The 27,519-nt window shown below is 44.7% G+C and overlaps 1 protein-coding gene across 2 annotated transcripts in view; it reads right to left on the bottom strand.

The window, feature by feature from the left end:
• fig4a (FIG4 phosphoinositide 5-phosphatase a) overlaps positions 1–27,519 on the bottom strand; it is a 78,505-nt gene that overhangs the window by 19,878 nt on the left and 31,108 nt on the right. For both annotated transcript variants that reach the window (XM_031582064.2, XM_031582065.2), the window contains exons 14-21: positions 25,745–25,790; positions 25,243–25,391; positions 24,830–24,996; positions 12,230–12,368; positions 10,464–10,522; positions 9,151–9,298; positions 8,914–8,997; positions 5,630–5,822 (exon numbers count right to left, since the gene is read on the bottom strand). In XM_031582064.2, coding sequence (XP_031437924.1) covers positions 5,630–5,822; positions 8,914–8,997; positions 9,151–9,298; positions 10,464–10,522; positions 12,230–12,368; positions 24,830–24,996; positions 25,243–25,391; positions 25,745–25,790 — 985 coding nt within the window. The remainder of the gene's footprint in view (positions 1–5,629; positions 5,823–8,913; positions 8,998–9,150; positions 9,299–10,463; positions 10,523–12,229; positions 12,369–24,829; positions 24,997–25,242; positions 25,392–25,744; positions 25,791–27,519) is intronic.

Genomic DNA, 27,519 nt, shown 5'->3' with positions numbered 1-27,519 from the left:
AACTATAAACAAGATAGAAAAGATAGGTATAAACAAATCATAAAATGGTGAAATTTTATGAAATAAATGCAAACAAAATAATACATTTTTGACTCCAAAGGCAAATATGCTCATAAAAAAAGTATCGGTTCAGGCACCGTTTAGGCACCGGTATCGTTTTAAAAGTATCGGTTTAGCACCGGTATCGGAAAAAACCCAAACGATACCCATCCCTACATCCATCCCTTCTTTCCTTCCATCTATTCATTCATTCATTCATTCATTGCATTCTTTACTTCATGACTATGTTCCCAATCCCTCGCTAACAAAAACCAAAAAACACTGGAAAAACATCCAGTATTGTCATGATGGGGAGGAGAAAGAATCAGTCAGTGTGTGTGTGTGTGTGTGTGTGTGTGTGTGTGATCTTCACACAGGGTGTGTGTGAAGCGTCTAGTGCAGTAGTGTAGAAGTGCTTGTAGTTAGTGCATGCTGCATGCTGCCCTCTGCTTTACCTCACCATGGCGAAGATAGTGCTACTGGGGATAGCGCGCCTCCAATGGCACTCTAAATAATCTCTTTGCGCAGGTATCCACCTCTGTCTATACTCTGGATCCACATCTGGCGGCGATGGGGCAACTGGCGATGGGAGCAGGTTTGAATAGACTGGGAGCTTCTAGTCAGGGCCCTGCACGTCAGCGGCACAGGGTATTGGTCGCTATCAGCTGGGACTGAGTAGCAGCTGATCTCGGCAGCACCGTGTGTGACTGAGCAGCCCCTATTTAGGGACCACACTGCTCACCTCAATCTGAGGAGGGGCCTAGAAAAGGTGGCCTAAAAAATGCCCACTCAACACACACCTGGACAGGATACCGCACCTGTCGGGTCATTCCACTTCTGCGGTCGAAACAGAAGAAGAAAAAAAAAAAAAAAAACTGGCAACATGGAACGTAAGAAATCTCCTGGACTCCTATGTCAGGACCGAAAGACCTCACAGAAGAACAACACTGATTGCGGCTGAGCTGAGGCGTTACAACATCGACATCGCCGCACTTAGCGAGACCAGGCTCCTTGATGAAGGGTCGCTAATAGAGTAAGGGTCCGGTCACACCTTCTTCTGGAAAGGCTACCCCCCAGGTGGACAACATCTGCACGGTGTGGGACTGGCCATCAAGAACACACTGCTACCAAGACTCACTGAAACACCTGTGTGCATCATTGAAAGACTGATGACCCTCCGTATCCCCCTGGCGAAGAACCGCTTTGCTACACTTCTTAATGTGTATGCGCCAACACTGCCATCCGACACCGAGGTTAATCAGTCACTGGATGAGGCTCTCCACCGGATCCCCAAGGCCGACAAGATCCTCCTCCTTGGGGACTTCAATGCTCGTGTGGGGCAGAGTGACAGGATATGGAAAGGAGTGCTTGGCAGGCATGGTATTGGTCAGGCTAACTCAAATGGCATGAGATTACTTACTCTCTGCACTGAGCACAACCTGACCATAACCAACACCATCTTCCAGCAAAAGACCAAATACAAAACATCATGGATGCACCCACGCTCTAAACATTGGCACCTGATTGACTATGTCATCGTGAGACGTTGTGACATCAAAGACGTTCTCATGTGCCGGGCCATGAGAGGTGCAGAATGCTGGACAGACCACCGGATGATCATGGCCAAAGTCCACATGAGCGTACGCCCCCCCATGCGAAAACGTAGGGCCAGTGGGAGATGCTTAGGCTGTGCCGGTCTGGAAGATACCGGCACAGGAAATGAGTTTCGATGCTCCCTGGCTGAAAAACCTGAAGAGCTTGAACTCATCTTGAGTGGAGGGAATGACACAGACCAGCAGTGGACCACTATCAGCTCAGCCCTTCATGAAGCAGCAGCCCACTCAATCGGCTATAACACCAAAAACCACCAGGACTGGTTTGACAATAACTCAGACACCATCCGTAACTCACAGAACGCCATGCACAAAGCACACCAGGCAACCCTGAAAAAACCCTCATCAAACACCGCCAGACAGCAATGGTAGAGGGCGAGGCGTGAAGTGCAAAGGACCCTACGGACAATGCAAAACAAGTGGTGGACAGAGAAGGCACAGGAAATCCAGTCTTTCGCTGATAGAAATTATATGCATAACTTTTACAATGCAGTCAAATCTATCTACGGCCCAACAAACCACTGCATCACTTCCCTGAAAACCGCAGATGGGCTCAGAGTCCTAAAAGACCAGAGCAGTGTACTGGAAAGGTGGGCTGAACATTTTAATACCCTGCTTAAATCAGGACTCTGAAGCAGACCACACCATCCTGGATCAACTGCCTGAACTTCCACCGATTGACAACCTTAACCAACCCCCGACCTTCCTGGAGGTTCTGTCAGCCGTCCGCTCTCTGAAGAACAACAAGTCTCCTGGCATGGACAATATCCCTGCGGAACTGCTTAAACCGGGTGGTTACCTCTGTACAAGAGCGCTACATCAACACATCATTAAAGTATGGGCTGATGAAAACATCCCACAGCAATGGAGTGATGCCAAAATTGTCACCATATATAAGAACAAAGGTGACAAGACCATCTGTGGCAACCACAGGGGTATATCACTCCTTGCTGTTGCTGGTAAGGTCCTGGCCAAGGTGTTGCTGCAGAGGCTACTCAACAACATCACAGAGTCATTGCTCCCAGAATCACAGTGTGGCTTTAGAAAGAACAGGAATACAGTCAACATGGTCTTCACAGCCCGGCAACTTCAGGAAAAGTGCAGGGAGCAACATCAAGACCTGTTTATGGCTTTTGTCAACCTTTCCAAAGCCTTCGACACTGTGCAGAGAGACCAACTGTGGGACATCCTGCTCCGGTTTGGATGCCCTAGCAAGTTTGTCAACATCCTCCGACAGTTTCATGATGGTATGAATGCTAGGGTGACAATAGGAGGACAAGAGTCTGCCTCCTTCCCTGTGTGCACAGGGGTCAGGCAGGGGTGTGTACTAGCACCAGTGCTCTTTAACATCTTCCTCCTATGCGTCACCCAGCTTCTCCATAAGGAAATTGAGGACAACAGCGGGGTGACAGTAGTCTATAGGCTAGATGGCAACCTCCTCAACATCAGGAGGCTGCAAGCAACCACCAAGCTGCACAGAGTGAGGGTCCTTGAGCTGCAGTATGCAGATGACTGCGCTCTTGTGGCTCACACTCCACAAGACCTCCAGGCTGTCCTGGATGCAGCTGTGAAGGCTTACAGCAGGATGGGGCTGACCATCAACATCACCAAAACAGAGGTAGTCTGTCAGTGGAGCACCAACATCCCATCCATGCCACCCATCTTCAGCATCACTGATAAGCATCTGTCTGTAGTGACATCATTCAAATACCTGGGGAGTATCCTGTGGAGTGCCACACACCGAGATCCTCAGGAGAACAGGCTGTAAGAGCATTGAGGCCACCATCACCCACTACCAGCTACGATGGCTGGGGCACGTTATAAGGATGCCCCTCAATCGGCTGCCTCATAAAGTGCTGTATGGCCAGCTCGCCCAAGGCCAACGCTCTGCTGGAGGGCAGAAGAAGCGCTATAAAGACCAAATAAAAACAGTGCTAAAGAAGTGTAAAATCAGACCTGGGGACCTGGAGGGCTTGGCTGCTGACCGTAACACCTGGCGTCAGATGTGCCAAGACAGGACCAAAGCACTGGAGGAGGACAGAACAGCCAGTAGACAGGAAAGGCAAGAAAGAAGGCTTAAAAGATAAACAACCAAGGTTGCCAGTACCACCACTTCTACATACGCATGTCCCACCTGCGACAAGACCTGTGGATCCAGGATAGGACTATACAGCCACCAGAAAACTCATCGTTGAAAGTCAGAAGTGGACGTCATCATCGGCCTCGATGGACAACTACAAGCAAGCAAGCGTGTGTGAGAGAGACACACAGAGAAGTGATGTTTATTGCACTGAAACACACATTTGAAATGGTCCTTCAGTGATGGCTGATTCACTAGTCTCTCACACACACACACACACACACACACACACACACACACACACACACACACACACACACACACACACACACACACACACACACAGGTGGGAGCAGGCTTTACCACGACTGCTGCATGGCTCCCCCAACACCACTCTCTCTTCCTCTGTTTCTCTTCCTCTTTCTCTCGCTCACACTTTCGGCCAAAATCAGATCATAAAACAACATGACTGAAATACATCCAATTTCACCTTGCCTTTGGAGCTTAATGCGGAGAGAGTCACTCCCTCTGGCGTGTACTTTTTTTTGTAACTTTGCAGACTGTTTCCATGCACAAAAGCCTACATAACACTTTAAAGGAAGTCCCCTTTAAAACCAGAAAAGTCCCCTTTAAAACAAGGCAGCTAATGTCGGGAGCAAAGTTTTTTTTGTGACTGTGAATCACATACCCCTGAGAAAGATCAGTGGAAGTGAAATGAAGTAATGAGATTCATCCTTTCATTAAGCTCCGAAGGCATGGGCAAATTGGATTGAGCCCTCTGCGGTGATAATGTACCTCAATCATGTTTTTTATTTTTTATGATCTGATTGGCTGAGCCGAGGCATCGTTAACTTCCTGTGCGAGATCCTGCGTTTGTGGCGCTAAGCCAGGTGGTGAGCAGCACAGCACAGTGCCCTCAACATCATACACACACACACACACACACACTGATCACACAGTCACACTGACACTGCGGGTGCGTTAGACAGATGCTGGGGGCTGATGGCTTTCTGAGCACAGCGCTGAGTATGAATGTGAGTTTGTGTGTGTGTGTGTGTGTGTGTGTGTGTGTGTGTGTGTGAGTTTGTGTGTGTGTGTGTGTGTGTGTGTGTGTGTGTGTGTGTGTTAGAGTGAATATGTGTATGGAAGCGTATGTGTTAACCCTCCTTTTATGTTTGGGGTCAATTTGACCCCATTCAATGTTTAACGTCTCTAAATAAATGATTGACATAATTTGTTTTGCTTCATATTTAATGACTTTTCCTAATTTAATGGGGACAACTGGGTAAACACAAAATTAACATGATGATATGTTTTCAATGTCCTGTACACATGCTGTACGCATAGGTGTTGTTTGGGGTCAATTTGACCCCAGGCTGTTTTAATTGTATAAAATATCAACTTTTTTCATCACATTGTTACTATTCCTGATAACAGAAATAGTTTTTTATTCCAAATGTTATAGATAACAACAATATGTACTTAGAAACAATATGAAGCCATAAAACACCAGAAGGATATCTCTTTCCTATTTTAGGTCAATCAGTGAGATTTTATGGTGATCTGCATATTTCTCCATAGTCGTATTCTGGACGTTAAAATGCGTTTCAAATATGATCGAACTAAGGTGCCATATGTAATGCCCGTATCTGTAAGTCAATCTTTCATTCACTGATATCTATAGAGGTCATGGTGGAAAGATTTGTTTACATTAAACGTACTTAGTTAATGTCACAAGACCCTAATGCGTAACAGTACGCAATGTGTAGCCTAGGCTATTGCCAGTGTTATCTGGGAGTTATAGTGTTTTATTCCGGAGTGATTACAAACGTTTTTCGATCCCAACTCTGATCTGGAAGTGTGTGGTGGTGAAAGTAGAGTGGGCGGGGCCTGTTACCTCCTGCACTCGGACGTTGTCTCCCGATTCGACGAGCTTGATGGGGGTGGAGCGCTGGGAGGTGGAGCCGTCGTCCTCTCGCTCGTCTTCTGAGTCGTCCTCGCTGCTGCTGGACACTGCCTCCTCGGAGGGGGGAGGGGGGGCACTGGCCGCCGTCTTACGCTGCAGCACCGTCTCGTCCTTGCTGCTCTTCCTGTGGGGGGCGATGCAGAGCGAGTCAAATAGTTATATTTTAGCTCAAAAGACAATAATAATAATAAAAATAATAAAAAACTTTATTTGTACAACACATTTCATACAAAACAATGCAGCTCAAGGTGCTGACAATGCTAAGAGAGAACTGAGGCAGTCAGTAATATACGTTGTTCAAAAGATTACGGGGGACGGGGTAAAGGAAGAATGTTAAGTTATATCATTAATCACAAAGAGGATGGGCCAGGGAGAACAAAGACAGTCATACTTACAATTATTAAAAGGCAAAGAGGATAGATGGAATTCAAAGTAAAACTTTTTTATTTTACAAATACCTGTCTTCCTGCTATTTGTGTAAAAAATTTGACTAAAGAAAAATGATGAGGCGATGAGGAGTGGAGGCAAATAAAGAGAAGGACAGAGGGAAGGAGAAATAGAATGGTAGTTTGAGCAGAACAGAAAGTCACCGGAGCACACGGACGGATATATCTTTATTGTAGGGGCAAAAAAAAACATTTCAGTGTCAGTACAATCTCCTCTTGACCCCCCCCCGGTGGGCCGACAGGGTTGGGATGGTCCAAAATAACGGCCCACTCCGATCACCAAGCGGCCACTCTCTCTGATATCGCCGGCACCGATTATATTCTATACTTCGCAGAACACGTATAATTGACTCTAATACCTATAGCTGAGAACAATCACTGACTGAATTTTATACTACTCCTTGCGATCTGTATTCACACTAATGGTGCATATTTTCTGAACATTTTCTGAAGCGTCTTCTTTACTCATCTAATGTCTTCCGTCAGTCTAACTTTGTTTAAGGCGTTATTAAATGTCAATCGCTCTAGCCTACTCAACACTTGCATCACTCGCTCGCAGACACCTTCAACACCCCTACACACACAATCACACACCCAGCATGCAACACTACTGATACCACTGATTCACACTGTTCACACCCCATCGTATGTTCTGTACTGTTCATTTCTACAATATAGTTCATACCAGGGGCGGTTTGTCCATAAGGGCGATTGGGGCAACTCGGTGCCTACGGGAAAAGGAGGGTTTTTTTTCTGTCGGATTCTACCACTAGACCGTCTGATCTGCCTCTGAATGTCATTGTCGAATCAGCCAACAGTCACTCAGGCAACAGTCAGGCAAACGTGGTGCTTCAAATGACCCCGCCCCTTTTTTGGGCAAAATGGAAATCGCCCCAGATCTCTCTCATTGACTCTCATGTTAAATCAATTTTTAACATTCAGTGCAACAACTCGATTCGCTCTTTGAAGATACATTGACAACAAAACATTTAGGACTTCCTAGACCAAATGTATCCATTCAACAGGTTTCTACAAGGGGGGGGGGGGGGATCCTACATCCAAGAATTTGAACGAAAGAAAATCGTGGCTAGCAGGCTGTGAAGTGGCTAACGCGGTCTGTATTCCTTTACACCACTGTCACTTTTCATAGGTTTTACAGTGTGAATGTCGCTTCTTGCACTAACACTAAGTTATTTTCTATGTGATGACTTATTTAGCTTTTGTAAGCCACTACTTTCAAGATCAGTCAATAATATTGTTGGTTGCCCCCTTCTTTATGTTGTTACTGGACATATCATGTGTCCTGTTAAGCTATGTTACCTCATACAACTTTTGAGACATGTGGATAATGAAAAAGTGGAAAATTTTAATGTGGAGCCACATCATGTTTGATTATGAAGGCTCCTGGATGCAACTTTCTTTCATAGCTTTCCACCTGTAACTAGCTACTCTAGCTATGTAGGTAGAGGGGAAATATTCCTGTTGTGTGCTGCCATCTAGTGGACAAAAAGGTATTGCTGTATGAGTTAATCAGCTAACAACAAATTGATACAATTGTCTTGCTTAATGTAACTACTGAATGGGTCGCCTTAATCATTATCAAAAATATGCCCCCCCTGAGAATTTTTTCAGGAGCCGCCACTGTGGTTCATACTTATTCTACACTCTGATTCCAGTTTCATTATTGTGTGGTCTTTCTCTGCTGACATTCATTCCTTAAGGCTCTGTAGTTATACATATAACCATCTGATACTAGCCCAAAGTTAAGCATATTCATCTAGCAAACTATACCTACCTTGGAGTGTTACAATAGCCAGTATCATTTTATTCCATATTTCCATCCAGTCAAATTGGTGGATCCAAATGTTATAAAAAAAACCATATATGATGTAATTTCTTTGTAATCATCCAAAATAATGTTAAGTGTATGGGTATTTTTCCAAATAGGCGACCGACTGGTCGGTCATTGAGTGGGCAACGCGCCGTGTATTGAGTGGGCAGCGCGCCGTGTATTAAGTGGGCCGGTCTGACAGTAACTCAGTGACAGATGACGTTGAAAACGGCTGTTGTAATAATGTTATCAAAAATTGATGTAACTGCTTGAGTACTTGAATTCTCTGTGTGACCCCTAATATAAACACACACATTTCCAGGGCTCTCTCTCTCTGTCTCCCTTTCTTCATCACACACACACACACACACACACACACACACACACACACACACACACACACACACACACACACACACACACACACACACACACACACACAGCCCTTTTCTAGCTGAGAACAAATAGTGGGTCACATGTAGATCAACTATAACAGCTACATATGCACACCGCAGCAGTTCCGAATGTGTGTGTGTGTGTGTGTGTGTGTGTGTGTAAGAGAAGAACAGTGTGACAAATAACTGGTTTCCCAGCAAATTAGAAGCAGTTGAGTCACGCGGATGTTGATGTGGTGTAAGTGCACATGGACATCGGGGTTAGAGGAACTGGCACAGAATAACATCATCACACACTTGTTTACAGACACTCACATAAACACACACTTTTAATCAGGTACTTAATCAGGTACCAGGTACATACACGTACACACACACACACACACACACACACACACACACACACACACACACACACACACACACACACACACACACTCACAGCTGGAAATGGTGAAGAATACACAGACAAATAACACATAAACAAACACTCTCAACAAACACTGCCAAAACAGACAAATGAACACACACAAAAACACTTACCCCAGTACTGATTTGCCAGTTTCCTCTGGTTTGCGTACAGTGAATGGGCTGGGATCCACTCCTACAGTTTTGGGCATGAACTCCCTGCAGAAGAAACCAAACAAACAGCATGAACCATGGGTGTGTGTGTGTGTGTGTGTGTGTGTGTGTGTTGTACATTACGTAGATACCTGTCCACATCAGCTGGTTGTGTGCGTTCAGAATCCTCAGTGTATGTGTGTGTGTGTGTATTCCTACCGAGCCGAGTTGGTCATGGAGATGGAGAAGGTGTCGTCGAACGACGTGAGCTCATACGGCTTGTAGAACTCGGTGTAGGTGTCGATGCTCTCGTCAAACCGGTTCACACGCTTCACCGCCACCTTCTTACGGTTATCCTCACAAGGTACTGACACACACACAGACACACACACACCCACTGTATAAACAACTGACCTACAACCGAAAATGTTTTCCAAATACCTGCTAATCGAAGTACATCGTAGGGGAAAGTGGTATGCTTTCTTATTGCCACCACCTGAACCTCTCCTGGGTTCACCCATTCCAAACTAAAGGTTTCCAGACCACATTTCACAGTACACTTAAAGGCCTGCAGCACCAGACTAGTGTTTTTACAGCACTGGTGAAAACTGAGGATTTGTCCTTGAACATAATAATTCACTTCCAATTGTCATACAGTGCAGATGAACGATGTTAATGTTTGCCCAACGGCCATCTTTTGACCCGTATCTGGTTGTCTGTGCAGACAGTTTGGTGACGCAGCTCTGGTGCTAAACCAAAGATATTCAAAATGACCGATTTGATTTCTGTTGGTATCCTCCTACCATATCGCACATTAATTTAGCTTCAAAGCTTCATGTCCTGTGTGTTTGTGTGTGTGTGTGTGTGTTCTAAATCTTAATTCTATGTCTCCTTGAACATTTTCTGTCCTCTTTATTGATATTTTGTATTATATTTTGTGATATTTACTATACTCTTTGTTGGTGATACTGCACAATGTTATGGTCAGGCCAATAAAGGTCGTTTGAATCTGAATGAACAGAATTTAGCGTGATCACTCCAGTGCTGGGTGGGATTCACTGCTGCTGTCTAAACAACAGATGGGAGTGCATTAGTGCATGAAGACCAGGTGCACAGCATTGTGAGCAAGACGGCTGCAGAGTGTTTTTGTGATTGTGTGTGTGTGTGTGTGTGTGTGTGTGTGTGTGTGTGTGTGTGTGTGTGTGTGTGTGTGTGTGTGTGTGTGTGAGTCTGAATGAAAGACAGAGATAGAGACAGCGCCGTGTAGTATTTGTGTGTGTGTGTGTGTGTGTGAGTGGGTGAGAGAGAAAGAATCGGAGACAGGGAGAAAGATCTGGAAATGTGTGTGTGTGTGTGTGTGTGTGTGTGTGTGTGTGTGTGTGTGTGTGTGTGTGTGTCTGTGTGTGTGTGTGTGTTTATGTATGTATGTGAGCGGGGGTGGTTGTATGTGTGTGGACACATAGAGAGAGTGTGCACGTGTTTGTTTGAGTCCCATCAAGAAGAGTGGGTCCAAAATGTTTTTTTTTGATTACCTTCATCATACGGAAGAGGCAGGTGGGACAGAACTCCTTCAGACCACCAGTAGGTGTAACTGCAAAGACACACACACACACACACACACACACACACGTCAGAGTTCCAATCAGTGGTGTGCGAATGACGTGTATGGCAGGGGGAATGCTGTTAGCAGAGTCTGTAGGGAGTCTCAGTTTGTTCCTCCAGACAGATGTCGGGTAGAGCATGTCTCGGGCTGCATGTTCTGTCTGAACACGACCCAAGTCCGAGGCAGTAGTAACCAAGCCGAACCAGACAGGCATTCTGTTGTTTTTTGATGTCCAAACCCGACCCAAACCCAACCCGAGCCTGCCGGTGTTTATGCAAGCTGAATCACTGAGTTTGTATCATTTTCATGCAATTGTGGTTACCATGGTTACACATAATGTCATCATCAGTTCTTCACACATACAGTTAAAGTACAGCTGCACCTCTGTGATGAACACGAACAGCACATATGAACATCATCACTAAATGACAACCAAAACAGAAGTATTTTAACACATAGCTTACCTGCAGCTTGTCATCGTTACATATAACTTAACGTTTTAAACCTAGCATTTCAAACAAGATGATACATTTTGTTCGGTGTCCTCCGTCCTTTAGCCTATGAAATAGCATATGTGTCGTGTTGTCCCCAGCACTGAACAGGAAGAGACCCAACACAGACAGTAGGGCCGTCTATTTTTAGACTATATTATTTACTCACTAAAAACAACTTCAGCTCTGTGTCATGAAAGCTAGCTCATCCTAATTAGTAGTTCAAAGGTCAAATGTTCGCTGCCTGGTTGTTATATGTTTGGTGTACGGGACACGACCGGAACCCGACCACGACCTTCTTTTCTAGTTTAGTTCAAACCCGACCCGAACAGTCAGGTCCTGATGCGTGCTCGGGACAGGCATCCCCCGTCTAATGTTCATTTACAGAGCAGCTCTCTCCCTACCCATCAGACCCGGCACTATTCACATATCTATATTCACACACCTATCCCCCTCTATCTGCCCTTACCATCTCTTTCTTTCTAACCACCTCTCCGAAGAAGCCCCATCTTTCTTTCTTCCTTCCTTCCTTCCTTTCTTCCTTCCTTTCTTTCTTTCTTTCTCAGAGAGCCCAGCTGTTGGCTAGCAGCAGGTTATTGCCCTTCTTGAGCAACAGGTGTGCTCTTCACTGGCAGGCATGCTGTGTGAGTAACTGTGTGTGTGTGAGTGTGTGAGCTGTCTCTAGGATACTCTGCCAGAGCACCATTTGATTGGGCCGTCACAGTTGCTAGCCATCACACCCCTTCCCTTCTGGAAGCCTCCAAAAGGCCCTAAGCATGCAGAGTTTCATGAAGGAAGAAAAATCAAAGAGGCCAGGGGGGTGTGAAGCCGAGCCCAGAGATGGAGAGGCAAAACTGGGGTAAGGGGAGGGGCATATGTGGCCTCTGTCAGTAGATGATGGGCATGCGGGATCATATCCTTAGGATGAAAACCGGTCCGTATCCCCCGGAAATAGTATTCATTAATGATACCAGTCACCCGATCAAGTCAGTCAACAAGCAATTCTATTGGTCAGTCGTTGAGGGGGTCCTTCACTAGACATGTTTTAGCAGTTGCCTGTGTTTAATGTTGGTCAACCATGGTGGTGGAAACTGGTAGAACACAGACACAGACAACCAAAGACACACACACAGACAGACAACCAAACACACACACACACAGACAGACAACCAAACACACAGACAGACAGACAGACAACCTGTACCTGCGTCGGTCCTGCAGAAGGCTGAGTGTGTTGGCCTGGTGCAGGTAGAAGTCAGTGGGAAGTTCCCACAGGTGAGGCTTGTTCTCCCCAGGCTGATACACCTGCAGGAAGAGATTTATGGCATCCTGTCTGTCTGCATCTGAGAGAGGGAGAGAGAGAGAGAGAATTACATGTGATCACAGACTAAAGGCCAATTCATAGCCCATGCGACAAGTACCCGTGCTTTTTACAGTATGATGGAGCACCATGTCACAAGGCAAAAGTCATAATAAAGTGGCTCGGAGATCATTACATTGTAATTTTGGATCCGTGGCCAGGAAACTCCCCAGATCTTAATCCCATCGAGAACCTGTGGTCAATCGTCAAGAAGTGGGTGGACAATAAGAAGCCCACAAATTGTGATCAACTCCGTGCAGTAAGAAAGGCAAGAATGGACTGGCATCAGTAAGGATTGTGATCAACTCCGTGCAGTAAGAAAGGCAAGAATGGTCTGGCATAGGGCTGGGCGGTATGACGGTATATACCGTGCAACGGTAGAAATGTGTCTGCCGGGAGAGATTTGTCTATACCGTTTCAACCACGGTATACTCTTATTTTGAAATCCAATTGATTTCTTTTTAGATAATGACCTCCAAACTATACATTACAGTTACTCGCCAAAACGATAGAAGACATTCCTCCAAAATACCTCTTTAACGATTCTGTTGCCGTTTCGTGATTTCCGTTTAGAAAAGATTGTTCTTCAGGCAAATAGAACTTTCAAGTTTCAGGCGTTGCGTAGCAACCTATTACTTGCTGACGTCAAGTTACGTTAAATGACTACTTGCGGAATGATATGATATGAAAGACGTGAATTAAAGCACAAAACCCGTTGCCAATGATGGTCATTACTTTTTCGCAGCAGTGAATATAAAGAAATTACAGACCTGCAAACGTTGGAGTGGCCCATTCAAATCGACTGAACTTTTTTGAACATTCTGAAGAGCCGTATAATACGATACCTAGTACAATTTGTAAGCACATGACCTGCAAGGGCTGTCATGCCTACTTGTTGAGTAATCCTCGACTGTTGGGAAAGATTCTACTGAAAGATCTACTGAAAAATATGGACTGAAAAGTGTCTAGTGTAGCCATTTATTTGCGGATTCTGTTCCATTTTTCTCAATGATGGTCAAATATTAGTAGTTAAAGATGAACTATTTCGGTAGTTTAAATTTATTTTCAGTATTTCATAGTGAAGGAGCTGTGGGAGCACAAGAACTGTGAGCGTCTATGGCGATTATCATAGACATAAACATATACATGTATATATGTCTATGGCGATTATAACTGTCGAGATTCTAAGTAACATGGAGACAAAACTTGTTTTGGTACTCCACCTAGATCATAAACCCTTGAATATGAAAAAGACTCAGTGAAATCGGTTGAGAAATGTAAACGCTAAAGTGCTTTTTATGCAGAAAAACTGCAGCTCCATCGTTTACTTGCGTTTGTTTACAGGCTTCACCTCGCCAATATTGCGGTGACAGTTTGCATGTCGCAGCAACGGGTTGAAGCGTTCAATGGGGCGTCTATGTGTAATTGCCAACTTCTTAATTTTCTTATTTTAATGTGTGGCCATATAAGAAAATGTTTTTCTCATCATTATTGCGTTAACATATGAACAAACATTGAAAAGAAAGTTAACACTTGATTTATCTTCTGAAAGTACATTAAAGAACCACTGAAAGCCACATAAGCACTGGACTAAATGCCACTACATGCACATCTTACTATTTAAAGATTCAATGGAAACTTTCAGTACAAAGTAGGCATATACTGGCCACTATTGCTTAGGCCAGGGGTTTTCAACTGGTTTTGTCCCAGGGACCACCATTCTGACTAGAAAGTAATCCACGGCCCACTGATGTGCCTGCGTGCGTGTGCGTGTGTTTGTGTGCGTGTGAGCGCGTGTGTGCGTGCGTGGAGAGAGGGGAGACCTGTCAGTGTAATATCTGGGCATGGTGTCCACACAGCCGGTCTATTCGTGGCGAAATGGTAGATAGCGACAGTCTCATACCATTCTCTGGTTCAAGCTTTGCCCTGTACTTATTCTTCAAGTACGACATTGTAGAAAAAACGCTCCCACAGAGGTATTTGAAAGGGCAAGACACCTCATTGCATTTGCAGCAAGCTCTGGAAATTCTGTCTGACAATTTATCCAGAACTTAAGTCATATAAAAATCACGCAACATCTGTTGCATGTACTCAATAGGCTTGGCATTCAAGAAAACGTGATGCGTCTCCATATGCCGCAATAGTTTCGACGGCTTTATGGCTTCAGTTGACAGTAATGTTGAACACACGAAACACATTGGTAGCCTACCTCCTCTCCTGCTCTGTCTGTCGTCACTGTAAATCTGTATTTGATGTATTCCTCATTGTGTTTTCTTTTTCTTTTTTGAATTTGTTTCCCTGTATCCTGTGAACGTGTAGCTTTGTTGGAAGCCTGTCCCTCTGTCGTGGCAGCCTGTCCCTCTGTCACTCTCCTCACTAAAAACCGATCCATTGGTGCTTCTGACCAGCTAACTCGACGTTAGAACGAAATGTTAGCTAAGGACAGTAGATAACTTCAGTCCTTCACCAAAAGTATTACTTTTTCGACTAAACTTCAAAAGTACACGTAGGTTATGCAGATGCTTGTCAACTTTGCGCGCGAGACTGTACGTTATGAATAATATGCATGTGACGTTAGGGACGCAATGCATTAACATTAGCAAAGCACAGGCTACCATAGACTGGATAGGTGCAAGGCTACATTCTGTCAGCGTGAATCTCCTTTATATTATTATCAGCTTGTTTTATTTTTCACGATATTCAACAGTAATCTGGAAATGTGTTGAAATATCAAAGCGAATTTATACAAAATTAAAAAATCAATGGTGAACTGATAAACATACTCATCATGTCGCGGGCCCCCTGCGATGCTGTCGCGGACCACCAGGGGGCCGCGGACCCCCGGTTGAAAACCCCTGGCTTAGGCCAATAGCCTATTGAGGCAGTATTGTTTCTGCACCTTAGTGTTCTTAAGGGTCAATAAATAAATCAGATCATACAGATCAAACAGATCATAAATAAATAAATCAGATCATACTGTATAGCCTATGTCTGTGGACACATTTCGCCACCGCTGAAGTGTCCTCTTTTTCACAAACTCAAATCTGGTCACCCTACGTATAATAAACCGTGATATATACCGTAACCGTGATGTAAAATTACAAATACCGTGATAGAAGATTTTGGCCATATCGCCCACCCCTAGTCTGGCATCAGTCAGGATTGTGATCAACTCCGTGCAGTAAGAAAGGCAAGAATGGACTGCCATCAGTCAGGATTTGGCCCAGAAGGGGCCACTTGGTGGAATAACCCTTGTTGGCAAGCACAGACGTCAGACGTTTCTTGTAGTTGGTCACCAGGTTTACACACATCTCAGGAGGGTCCACTCCTCTTTGCAGATCCTCTCCAAATCCTTAAGGTTGCGTTTTCAATGTCCTGGCTGAGGGAAGGAGGTTCTCGCCCAAGATTCCACGGTACATGGCCCCATCCATAGTCCCCTCGATGCGGTTGAGTCGTCCTGTACCCTTGGCAGGGAAACAGCCCCAAAGCATAATGTTTCCTCCTCCATGCTTGACGTTGGGGATGGTGTTCTTGGGGTCATATTCAGCATTCTTTCCACTCCAAACTCGGCGAGTCGAGTTGATGCTAAAGAGCTTGATTTTGGTCTCATCTGACCACATCATGTTCTCCCAATCCTCCTTAGAATCATTCAAGTGTCCATTGGCAAACTTCAGACGGCCCTGTACATGTGTTTTCTTGAGCAGGGGGACCTTGCGAGTGCTGCAGTACTTCAAACCATTGCGCCGTAGTGTGTTGCCAATGGTTTTCTTGGTGACTGTGGTCCCAGCTGCCTTGAGATCATTCACAAGCTCCCCCTGTGTAGTTCTGGGGTTATTCTGCACCTTTCGGATGATCACCGATACCGCACAAGGGGATATCTTGCATGGAGCAACCGACCGAGAGCGATTGACAGTTGTTTGGTGTTGCTTCCATTAGCGAATCGCACACCAATAGTTGTCTGCTTCTCACCAAGCTGCTTGCCGATGGTTTTGTAGCCCATTCCAGCCTTGTGCAGGTCTACAATCTTATCTCTGACGTCCTTGGACAACTCTTTGGTCTTACCCATGGTGGTGAGGTCGAAGGTGTGAAGTATGATTCTTTGGACAGGTTTCTTTTATACACGTCACCAGTTGAGATCAGGTGTACCTTGTTAGGCCTAATGAGGACTAATCTGTGTGCTTCTTGGGCACATAACTGGTCTGTGGGAGCCAGAATTCTTGCTGTTTGGTAGGGGTTCAAATACTTATTTTCCACGACAAATGCAAATCAATTCATAACTGTTATAAAATGCAGTTTTCTGGATGTTTTGATATTCTGTCTCTCACTGTTAAAATAGACCTACCATTACAATTATAGATCACAAATTTCTTTGCAAGTGGCCAAACTTGCGAAATCGGCAGGGTTCAAATACTTATTTTCCCCACTGTATAGGCCTAAAACATCACGAGTAAAAGCAACAATGCAATGCAACTAATGCACAAGTAGATGGAGTGAAAGAATTAAAGGGGGCATGACATGGAAAATAGATTTTTCTTGTTGTTCTTGTCTTGACTTGGGGGACATACTGGGCATTTCAAAGTGGACTGATACCTTCCCAGTCTGTAATGGCCATAGAAAGAACATGGGCCAACAGAATAGGCCAATCACAAAAGAGCATGCAGAACCCATTGCTTACCTCTCAGAGTTTGTCTACAATTCCACACACGTTGGCGAGGGTGAAGATGACCGAGTTGTCATTTAAAGGATGTAAGTCAATTAGAGCGAAGCTAACCACATTCTTTTTTGGTTTTGGGGCTTTTTTATGCCTTTAATTGTGCAGGACAGTGAAGTTATGACAGGAAGCGAGGTGGAGAAGAGGTGGGGAGAGGACATCAGGCCAGACTTGAACCTGTGTCCCCGCGGGCAATGAAGCCCGTAAATGGGGGGCTTATCGGCTTGCGCCACAGTGCCCCCCAACCACATTCTTAATATTTAAAAGCTCGCCACAAAATCAGCCAGTTTTATCATAAAATGGCATGAGAATAGAGAATCTAGGCATTAATAAAATAAAAAAATAAATGTACGCCATGTCCCCTTTAAGAGGATGTGCAAGAGAGAGACACAGAGAGAAAGATATTGAGTATGTGCACGTGAGAGAGAGGAAACAAAAGAAAAAATGCATACAGGGTTAATTTTCATTAGGCAGACAGAATAACACACTTCTTTATGTCAGTAAGGGCACTCAGAGGAATTTGCTGAAATTGTTTAGCATTATTGCATGGAGAGAGAAGGACACGAAAGTGTAGGTACACCTGGAATGGTCCATTGTGTTTCACTTTAATCAGTAACTTGCGTGTGATTTCACCCGGAAGTTACGTCAAGCTTTACCTGTAATAAAAAGGCAACCTTATGCGACTTTAACCACGCCCCCTTTAGCTTGAACAAAAGCAACATTTTTCCAGATGTTCGCTCTCTTCTCTCTTTCTCTCCGCTGGCCTTCCAGCCAGGCGCACCGTCTTGACCCCTCCTCACCTCCAGCAACGCTTGGAGCACACCGTCAACCGGTGAGGAACCACTCTCTTTGTTCTAACGTCTTACGGCCGACACACGCCTAAGATCTCTCAGTCAACGAACTGCTCAGTGAGACGAAGTAAAGTTAGCGAAAGCAGCTAACAACAGACCTGCTAGCTAACTCCACACAACGGGAACAAAAGGCAGACTGCAACGTTCTGAGCGATCAAATCCTCCGATCTAAACTGCAGGGACACAGACATCACAGCAAGGACAACTTTCTCCATTTACGGACGGCATCATCTCTTCTCTGCCTTATCCACGTCGGACCAGCCCAACACTTTTCCCAAAGGACTGGTAACTGACATTAACTCCTAGCTATTCACAACCTGGCTAAGCATAAGACTGTTTACATGCCATTGTTCATGTGTTTCATATGTTTTGTTTACTGAACGTAACTGTATATATATTTTCATTGGTAGTTGGCTTCGCCACACCATCTGGGTTATCGTTAGGATTGCTTCTCAGACACATCGAGTCTTGCATGCATCACTAACCATTTCCCTCTTTCCTAACATGGCATCTTAATCGCGCACGATTACACATACATTGGCCTTCACATAGCCTCACACGCGAAGAGAATACTCGAACTTCGCGCTGCATATAGGCTCGTCCTTGTTCACATCACATGTATGTTCGCGTGCGTGCACACACATTCACGCGGAACTACGGTGATCAGACAAAGGAACACACACACACATTCTTTCTGGCGCGCTCCTAACAGCGCAACCCTGAGCTCACAAGCTCACACACACACTCCCTCTCGATTACACATACACCTATTCCTTCAATTCATTGGTTAGTTACATTTAGCTAGATTACATATTGTGTGTTATTTTCTTATCATTGTGTAAATAAATACTTTGATTTATATACGCTGGTTTATTTAATGTTACACAAGAATGGACGTTGCCAACCTCTTCTATTCAGAATTCTAATGACCTTCAACTATACTATTAGTAAGGTAACTTTGGTTGTAGTTATTAATTTAATTATTAATCGGAGTTCCAAATTGATAGTATAATATATTTTATGAGACTGATATATTTAACGAGACTGATTTGTGGATTATCATTATTTTGACCACGTGGAGGACACTACACTTTGTGTGGCGCCCCCTAGGTGTTCAACTTAATTGATCTGCCTTTGTGTTGAATGGTTGATGCATGTCCAATCGGGTGAGACTACCAACATATTGTTGCTGTTGCAAGGACAGCACCAGTGTGTCTTGGTGGCCCTCGCAAAGACGGTATCACAATTTACACACAATTGCACCCACATTCACCCGGCTCCTGCTCACAGGGTAAGTTACCTACATAGTCTGGTACTCCCATGTGAGGCTGGTACCAATTTCACCTACAAAAGGGAGAGAGAGAAAGCGAGAGTAAAAAAATGAATACAAGAGAGACAGATGTATGATGTGCCATCGAAGAAAGGGAGAGAGAGTGAAAAAAGAAGAAGATTAATATGAGAGAAAAACAGGGAGATGTATGGTGTGCCATTGAGGAAAGGGAGAGAGAGAGAGAGAGAGAGAGAGAGAGAGAGAAAGAGAGAAAAGGTGAATGAAAGAAAAACAGGGAGATGTATGGTGTGCTGTTTAAGAAAGGGAATATACAAGGGCAGTTGGTACGCCCACATGTGCCGGTCAACAGAGAGAGTGAAATCGAGAGAGAGAGAGAGAGATGTTTAAAACTCCATGGATAAAGGACTCCTAAAACGCCCTACCCCGTCTAATCCAACATCATGGTCAAGGAGCTTCTTTTATATACCAGGCCAGTCTTTTGCGTGAGAAAAGTCCAACATTATCAGTCACTTGTACAAAGGCATACGCTACTGTGATTTTCTCGATTCAACTAAAGTCTTCAACATTCACAAAGCTCAGTGGGTGGATGGAAGGAACACTTAGTCGATACTACAACATTGAGGCAGCCAGATTGTTTACAGCTAACACATGCATCCTGAATGACTGTAACTGTGGTCTGATGCATTCCCATCCATCTCTGTCATTTCCCCAACAACAGCTCACGTTATCGTTTCCTCTTCTCCCTTTCCCTTCTGATGTATCTTGTGTATCAAAATGTACCAAATGCTTTGGCAATGCTATAGAAAGTTACGGCAATAAAGCTTCTTCAGAGTTCAAATATGTGAGAGTAAGAGGGATATGCAGAGAGAGAGAAAGAGGGAGATGAAGAGGGGGGGGGGTGGAGAGAAAGAGAGAGGGACTGAGAGACTCCTTTATCAAACCATTGACTAACTTAGTCACACAATTACACCACTAAAACACATTATAACAACATTACAACATCCAACCAACAAGGTTTACACCATTACATTAATAAAAGAAAAGTAAATGCTGAGCTCCTCCCTCTCACACTTTAAAGATAGAGAGAGAGAGAGGGTGAGAGAGGCTCATCCTCCTCTCTTCCTCATCTACATGTCATCTCTTCTTTTCCTGTCTTCTCCACCCTATCCCCCCCTCATTCTCATTCTCACTCTTTTCATCTCTCTCTCTTTCTCCTAGTATGCCTCTCTCTCTCTCTATCCATCTTACTCCTTTTCTCCATATCTCTCTCTCCCTCTCTCTCTTTCTCCCTCTCTCCTGTGGCCATGTGCAGTCCTGACATTAAGCTAATTGAGGGTTAGGGGTGTAATTACTGATCCTCTGCTTTACTCCTCACACCCTCAGGGCCAATCCAGCAGGAGATTATTTAATATGCCACAAAAGCACACGCACACACACACAGACACACACACAGACAGGCACACATGTGCACACTCACACACACCCACCCACACACCTATACACGAACTCGCGCACAGAAAGAAAGAGAAAGAGAGACTGCACAAAATGGCAAAGACAGACAGAATGACACACAGACAGTTTGATTGACAGACAAAGAATGAAAGACAACATTATGCCCAAGTAGGGTAATGGTCCATTTCCTTCAGCTCACTACCATGTGCATATAGGACAGACACACACTCTTTAAAAACACACACCGGCACACACAGACAGAAACACTCGTTCTCTTTCCTTCTCATAAAGGGAAGAATAAAATGATTGGAAATCACAGAACGAGATTAGCTAGGCAAGTGAGGGATGGGAAAAAAAGAAGCACACAAGTAAAGCAGTGTCCTCATTTCAAAAGAAGAGAAGAGAAGAGAAAAACAGATGGAAAGAAAAAGGAGGCTAATTTAGCATTAAAACTAACACGTAAGAGCCAGGGGACTGGGTAAAGGTCAGCGTGACAGCAGACTAGGCAATCACACACGGCTTGGCATGGCCTCCCTTTTGTTTTCCTGTCTTCAGATCCTTTTTCTCTTCCCTCCCGCCTTGAGGCTTGAGGGTGTCGGGCGGCTGGGCTGCAGTCTATCAGCCTCACCATTGGGGGCAGCACAAACACAAGGAGAAATTGGCCCTTTTATGGGTTTTCTAACTTCTCCCTCTCTCCCCCTCTCTCTTTCCCTCCCTCCCTCCCTACAGGGGTGCCTAAAAAGGAAGGAAGATGTCAGTCTTCCTCTGCCCCATTTCTGTTTGGCCATAATGACTGTGGGCCGCTGTGGTTAACTCTGTGTGCACCCAACACACACACACACACCTCTTTTTCAGCCATGGGCCTCTCTGGTCAGCACCCCTCTGTAATGAAGAGGTGTGATGACCTCAGACGTCCGAGTGGTCCAAAATCACACCTTGCACAGAACCACCAAGAGCTACCGAGATACTGAGGAGTGAGAGAGAGAGTGTCACCCGTCAGAAGCACCGGTCCTGGACTCTCTGCCACTCCATCACTCAGCCGTGTGAAAAAGCATTGATACAAGCATGGGTGTTACCAATAAGATAACCTGAACCTGATGACCGCCGCATACGTGCAGCCCAAGGGTGTTAAGTGTTAGTCTGTCGCTGGCATGTCTCTTAGGTGGGGTAAGGTGTCAGGTTCACTCGTAGCACAGCTGTGTATCCGCTGACCACTGTGACACCATCAAGGTCATGGCGACCTACATTCAGACAGCACATGCATAATAATTACGCCTCGACAGGGACGACAGTGAGAGCACATAAAATGAAGGCACACGAGGATCTGTTGAAGCAGCATACTTTGAAGGTGGGTGAGAGGATATCCTAAAGAAACAGTGTGCAACTATTTGACACTCTTTGAAGCATGTTTTTAGAGGCAACTAGTCCTTCAAATTAAGTTTCATGGTACACAGTCATGTGTTGGACAGAGAAACACACCTGTTGTTCAAACTAGCTGCCTAGCCTAGGCATTATGCAATTCTGATGTCTGGGTCGAATTTTGTCAGTGCCAAATTTGCCGTTTGTATAGATTTTTACTAGGGCTGTCAAAGTTAACGCGTTAATCTATGAGATTATTGTGGCCGAGATTAATGCGATAAAATATTTGAACACATTTAACGCAACTTTGTTTACTTCCGGTGTGCGTTGACCCCTGACACGAAACCGCCGTGTGTCTGCAGTCAGTTACATAGACATATATATGTCTATGGTCAGTTAGTTAGGAGAGACCGAGACGGTAGGGGAAGATGGAGAGAGCTGAGGGATTGTTAGGCGGAAAGTTTCTGTTTAAGAGGCAAAATGACGGAACAATCGACAAAACGAAAGTTGTATGTAGCATTTGTCAAGCTGAATTTAGCTATCACAGAAGCAGCTCGTCTTTAAGTTATCACCTTAATGCAAAGCACCCGACAGAAAGCTGTCCCAGGTTAGATGTTCGCCAACCCACACTCCACGACTTCTCTAGGAAAATAACTAGACCAGCCCGTGAAAAAGCTGTAGCAGTTTGGGTTGCCGGTGACTGTCGGCCCATCAACATAGTTGAAGACGGTGGGCTGACAGGTGTTCCGAATTGCTTCAGGGGACAATTCTTACGTTTTACCGTCGGGGCACCATTGTGTCTCGCATACATTTACATTTAGTCATTTAGCAGACGCTTTTATCCAAAGCGACTTACAAGGATGTATACACATTTTTTACATTTACACTGATGGCACACCCCATCAGGAGCAATTAGGGGTTCAGTGTCTTGCTCAAGGACGCTTCGACAGGGAATCGAACTAGCAACCTTCTGATTACTGAACGACTTCTCTACCTCCTGTACCACTGTCGCCCCTACATTCCGCATACCATTAAACAACAGTGTCTAAAATACACGCTGTCATTTCATCTCAACAATTTCAGTTCATTTCTTTCAGTCATGTAGCAGCAATGGCCAATGAATGGCCTACACCACCAACAAAAGCAGCACGGTCAAAGATGTAAAATGGCAAAACCTCAATTATCTGAGCAGAACCCATCTCAAAGGGGGGACCCATCTGCGCGTTGGGTTTCAAACTCCCATCTATCGTTTCTCACGGTCTTGCTTCCATTTCTCTCTCATGAGAAAAGGAGGACTTCTTACACTCCTCTTGTACTATGTGGTGACATAATGTCTTCCATATTTCTGTGCCACGGAAAATAGAGTGAAACGTGCACTGTGCTGCTCGATCAGCACTCTTGTGGGTTGGCTGAAGGTGTTCTGGTGCACACACACACACACACACACACACACACGCACACACACTCCCTGCTGGCACTTCAGATAACAAACAGACACACAGGGGAGGTTTGTGCATCAAAGGCCACTGTGCTGCTGTTAGCATCCTGTCTATTTCTTTTTATTGGACGAGGGATCCTGAGTTGAGCAATTACAGTTTTGAAGAATACTGATTGGTTTTGCCCAATGAGAACACAAATGACTATGCACAAATGCCCTGGGACTGTCAGCGGTCTCATGGAAGAAGAAGGACAAGAAATGGACTAATAACGAAAAAAAGACAAAAAGAAATGGGTGATTGAAGATAAAAACAAAGATGAAGTTAATGTAGATAAAAACAAAGAAGAAGGAGAAGACGAAGAACGCAATGACGATGGAGAAAAACAAAACAAAAAAAGGAGTGGAGGAATAAAGATTGGATAAAAAAGGATGAAGAAAGAAAGAAAAAGGAAGAGAACTTGAGCTTATGAGTGTCCAAATGTAGAGAGAAGTGGGGAGTGTTTCTATGGATATATGAGCACATTACACACAGGGTTGGAGGCATTGCATGTGGGATATGTATGTGGTGTTTATGTTTGTGTGGTGTTTATGTGTGTACAGTATGTGCATGTGCATGTGTGTCAGTGTATGTGCATGTGTGTCAGTGTATGTGCGTGTGAGTGTAAATGTGTGTGTGGTGTTTATGTGTGTATGTGCATGTGTGTCAGTGTGTGTGCGTGTGAGTGTAAATGTGTGTGTGGTGTTTATGTGTGTATGTGCATATGTGTCAGTGTGTGTGTGTGTGTGTGAGTGTATATGTGTGTGGTGGTGGTGTTGGTGGGGGCATATCAGTATGTAGCTATGAAGTCATCGTTATGATGGATCACACTGAAAAATCAGCAGGACTCGCTTTTATGTGTACATAAAGCATAAAACATTAAATATTCATTAGCAGTGATTAGTAGGTGGTGTGTAAGCCTTCCAAAAGTGCTGTGTGTGTGTTTTGTGTGTGTTATGTAAGAGATGGTGTCTGTGTCTGTGTCTGTGTCTGTGTCTGTGTCTGTGTCTGTGTCTGTGTCTGTGTCTGTGTCTGTGTCTGTGTCTGTGTCTGTGTCTGTGTCTGTGTCTGTGTCTGTGTCTGTGTCTGTGTCTGTGTGTCGAAAAGGCTTCATATTTGCTTTTCTGCATGTGGTTACACTGTTTAAGCATGCTTATTTTACCCAAAAAGGCATTGCTGTACTATCAGGAAAGGGCATAATGCTTTTGAAGGGCGTTGTCCAAAAGGGCGATCTTGAGGTGTGTGTGTCTTTGAGTGTGCAAGTGTGTGTGTGTGTGTGTGTTAGTGTGCACGTGCATTTCCAACCTGAGAAGGCGTTGCTGTAGTATCGTGAGAGGGTCTGCATGATGTCTTTGGAGTGTTGTGTCCAAGGAGCGATCTTGCGGTAGGTCTTCACTCTGTGCACCAGCTGAGAACCGCCGTACTGCAGAGAGAGTGTGTCGCCATGGTCCTCATACAACTCCTCAAATAACCTACAAACACACAGACACACACACACACACACACACACACACACAGGCACACACACACACAGGCACGCACACACACACACACACACACACACACACACACACACACACACACACACACACACAGAGGCATACAAACATACAACACACAGAAAAACACAGATAAGTTTGTGTGAGTGGACGCATACAGCAAAGAGCTGGTAATTGTCAGTACTGCACAAATGAGGAACACCTATAGGGATATGTTACCTGACACAGTCTGTATCGAACTGGAGCTTGGGCTTGTCAATCATTCCAAGAGCATAGAGCTGATAGGCTAAGGCACACTTCCCCACCATAAACTGGGCAGTGTTTGTACGGTCGAGACAGTCCACACAGTTAGTCCGTAACACACCAGTCTTTTTAAAGGAGAGTGAGAAAGTGAAAGAGAGCGAGAAAAAGTGAGAGACAGAGAGAGAAAGACAGGGAGAGGGAAAAGAGAGATTAATTTGCCTGCATTAAACGTCAAATGTGCCAGTAAAATTATTCTTAGAACATTTTTAAAAAGTATTCATGTAATGCAATTACAGACGTAACACATTATTTGAACATAACTGTTATACGGTTGAATTGCTACCTTGGCTTCACTAATGCAGGTTATTATTATTCAGGCAAAGATATCCAATTCATACCAAAAACGTCTGAAAGAGAATGACTGATAGAGAGAAGAAAGAACTAAAGAAAGAGTGAGAGAAAGAGAGCACAGCCATACCTGAAGTCTGCCAGTGGATGTCAAACGTCCCCCCAAGTCCCCCCACCTGCAGCCAACACGCGCACGCGCACACACACACACACACACACACACACACACACACACACACACACACACACACACACACACAGTATGAACTCAGAAACACAAACTCGCAGTCAATGCAGGTCAAGATTTTCTCATTTCTTGTTTTTACATGTTTATCATGTTGCTCATCTCTTTCCTGACTTATTTGCAGTGCGATACATTAAACAATACAAATAATAAAGAAACAAACTAACACAATAGCATAGTATTCCAAGTACGTGGTTTAGTGACAAACCTGGCTAAGTTAACTCAAAGTAAGTTGTAAACCTTCTAATAGTAGAGCCCTAGGGCTTCATGCTCCTAGCAAAACAAAGCCGTAGGGCTCTTCTATTAGGAGGTTTACCACTTACTCCGAGTTAACTTAGCCAGGTTTGTCACTAAACCACCGACGCCCACACGACAGCACAAACTTTCTCTCTCTCCCTTCCTTTTGTGTTCTCACTCTCTCTCTTACTCTCTCCCCGACCCTTTTGTGCTCTTGCTCTCTTTCCCTCTCTCTCCCTCTCCTAAATGTTTCTACCCATGTTCTACAGGAAATGGAACCTGGAGTCTGGAGGGGAAAATGTTCTCGAGTGCACCGCTTCAGTGCTCTCTCTCTCTCCCTCTCCCAGTGCTTCCGGTTAACGGAACGCAAATGTCTCACTGCCTGCTCACAGAACAGCTCATGGCCACAGCCTTGTGTGTGTGTGTGTGTGTGTGTGTGTGTGTGTGTGTGTGTGTGTGTACGTGTGTGTGTGTGTCTCTCTCTCTCTCTCTCTCTCTCCGTCATAACTCTTTCCTAAAAAAAGAAAGAAAGATGGCTCTCTCTGCCATCTCCTGCTATTCCCATTTCTTTTTGAAAAGGAAAATAAACTGCTTTCACTGAAACAATCGAACAAACTGCCACGTGAGAACAATGGCGACTAGTTTATTTTCCTCACAGCTCATCATTCAAGTAGGTTTTGTGTTTTTTTTTATCTCTCCCTGACTCTTTCTCCTTGGGCCTTGAGTTGCTCTATTGAATGACAGGAACTATGAGGTGCACGCCGCTGCCAGTGCCAACCAGAGTTTGCGTTGGAGAGGTTCAAAATGTAGTCACATGTGGCTGAGATCTGGATGATAGGGCGATTCGGAAGATGCTTAAGTGAAGTTAGAGGTGTGTGTGTGTGTGTGTGTGTGTGTGAGTGTGAGTGTGTGAGTGTGTGTGAGTGTGTGAGTGTGTGAGAGTGTGTGAGGAGGGGGAGAGAGAGAGAGAGAGAGTGTGTGACTGGAAATCTAATCAAGCTGTCAGAATGTATGTGTGCGTTCCAATATGCTCTAAAAGACTGACAAGTTGCGTTGGTGTGTGTGTGTGTGTGTGTGTGTGTGTGTGTCTTTCTCTTTGTCACCCTCCCTCATCTCCTGAGGTCCCAACTCTGAAAAATCCTAAAAAAAGAAAGCAATTCCTGCTATTCCGTAGAGCTCCCCGCAACCCATACTCCACATATGATAGAAAGAAATAAAAAGAAGGGAGTGGGGGAGAAAGAGAGAAACAGAACAGAGACAAGGGCTTTAGGCCTTTCCCAAACCCATCCGATCGGCCCACTGATGGGACGGAGCATGAGGAGGCCATGACTGGGCAATGAATCAAACATTTACTCACAGTCATTCAGGGTCTCATGAAACTTGCCAATAAAAGCAAAATGATTATGAACTCATCATCACTGAGC

The sequence above is a fragment of the Clupea harengus genome, chromosome 15, assembly GCF_900700415.2.
Source record: "Clupea harengus chromosome 15, Ch_v2.0.2, whole genome shotgun sequence".
NCBI lineage: Eukaryota > Metazoa > Chordata > Actinopteri > Clupeiformes > Clupeidae > Clupea > Clupea harengus.
Note: the sequence above shows the minus strand (reverse complement) of the source record. Positions and strands in the feature narration are given on the sequence as shown.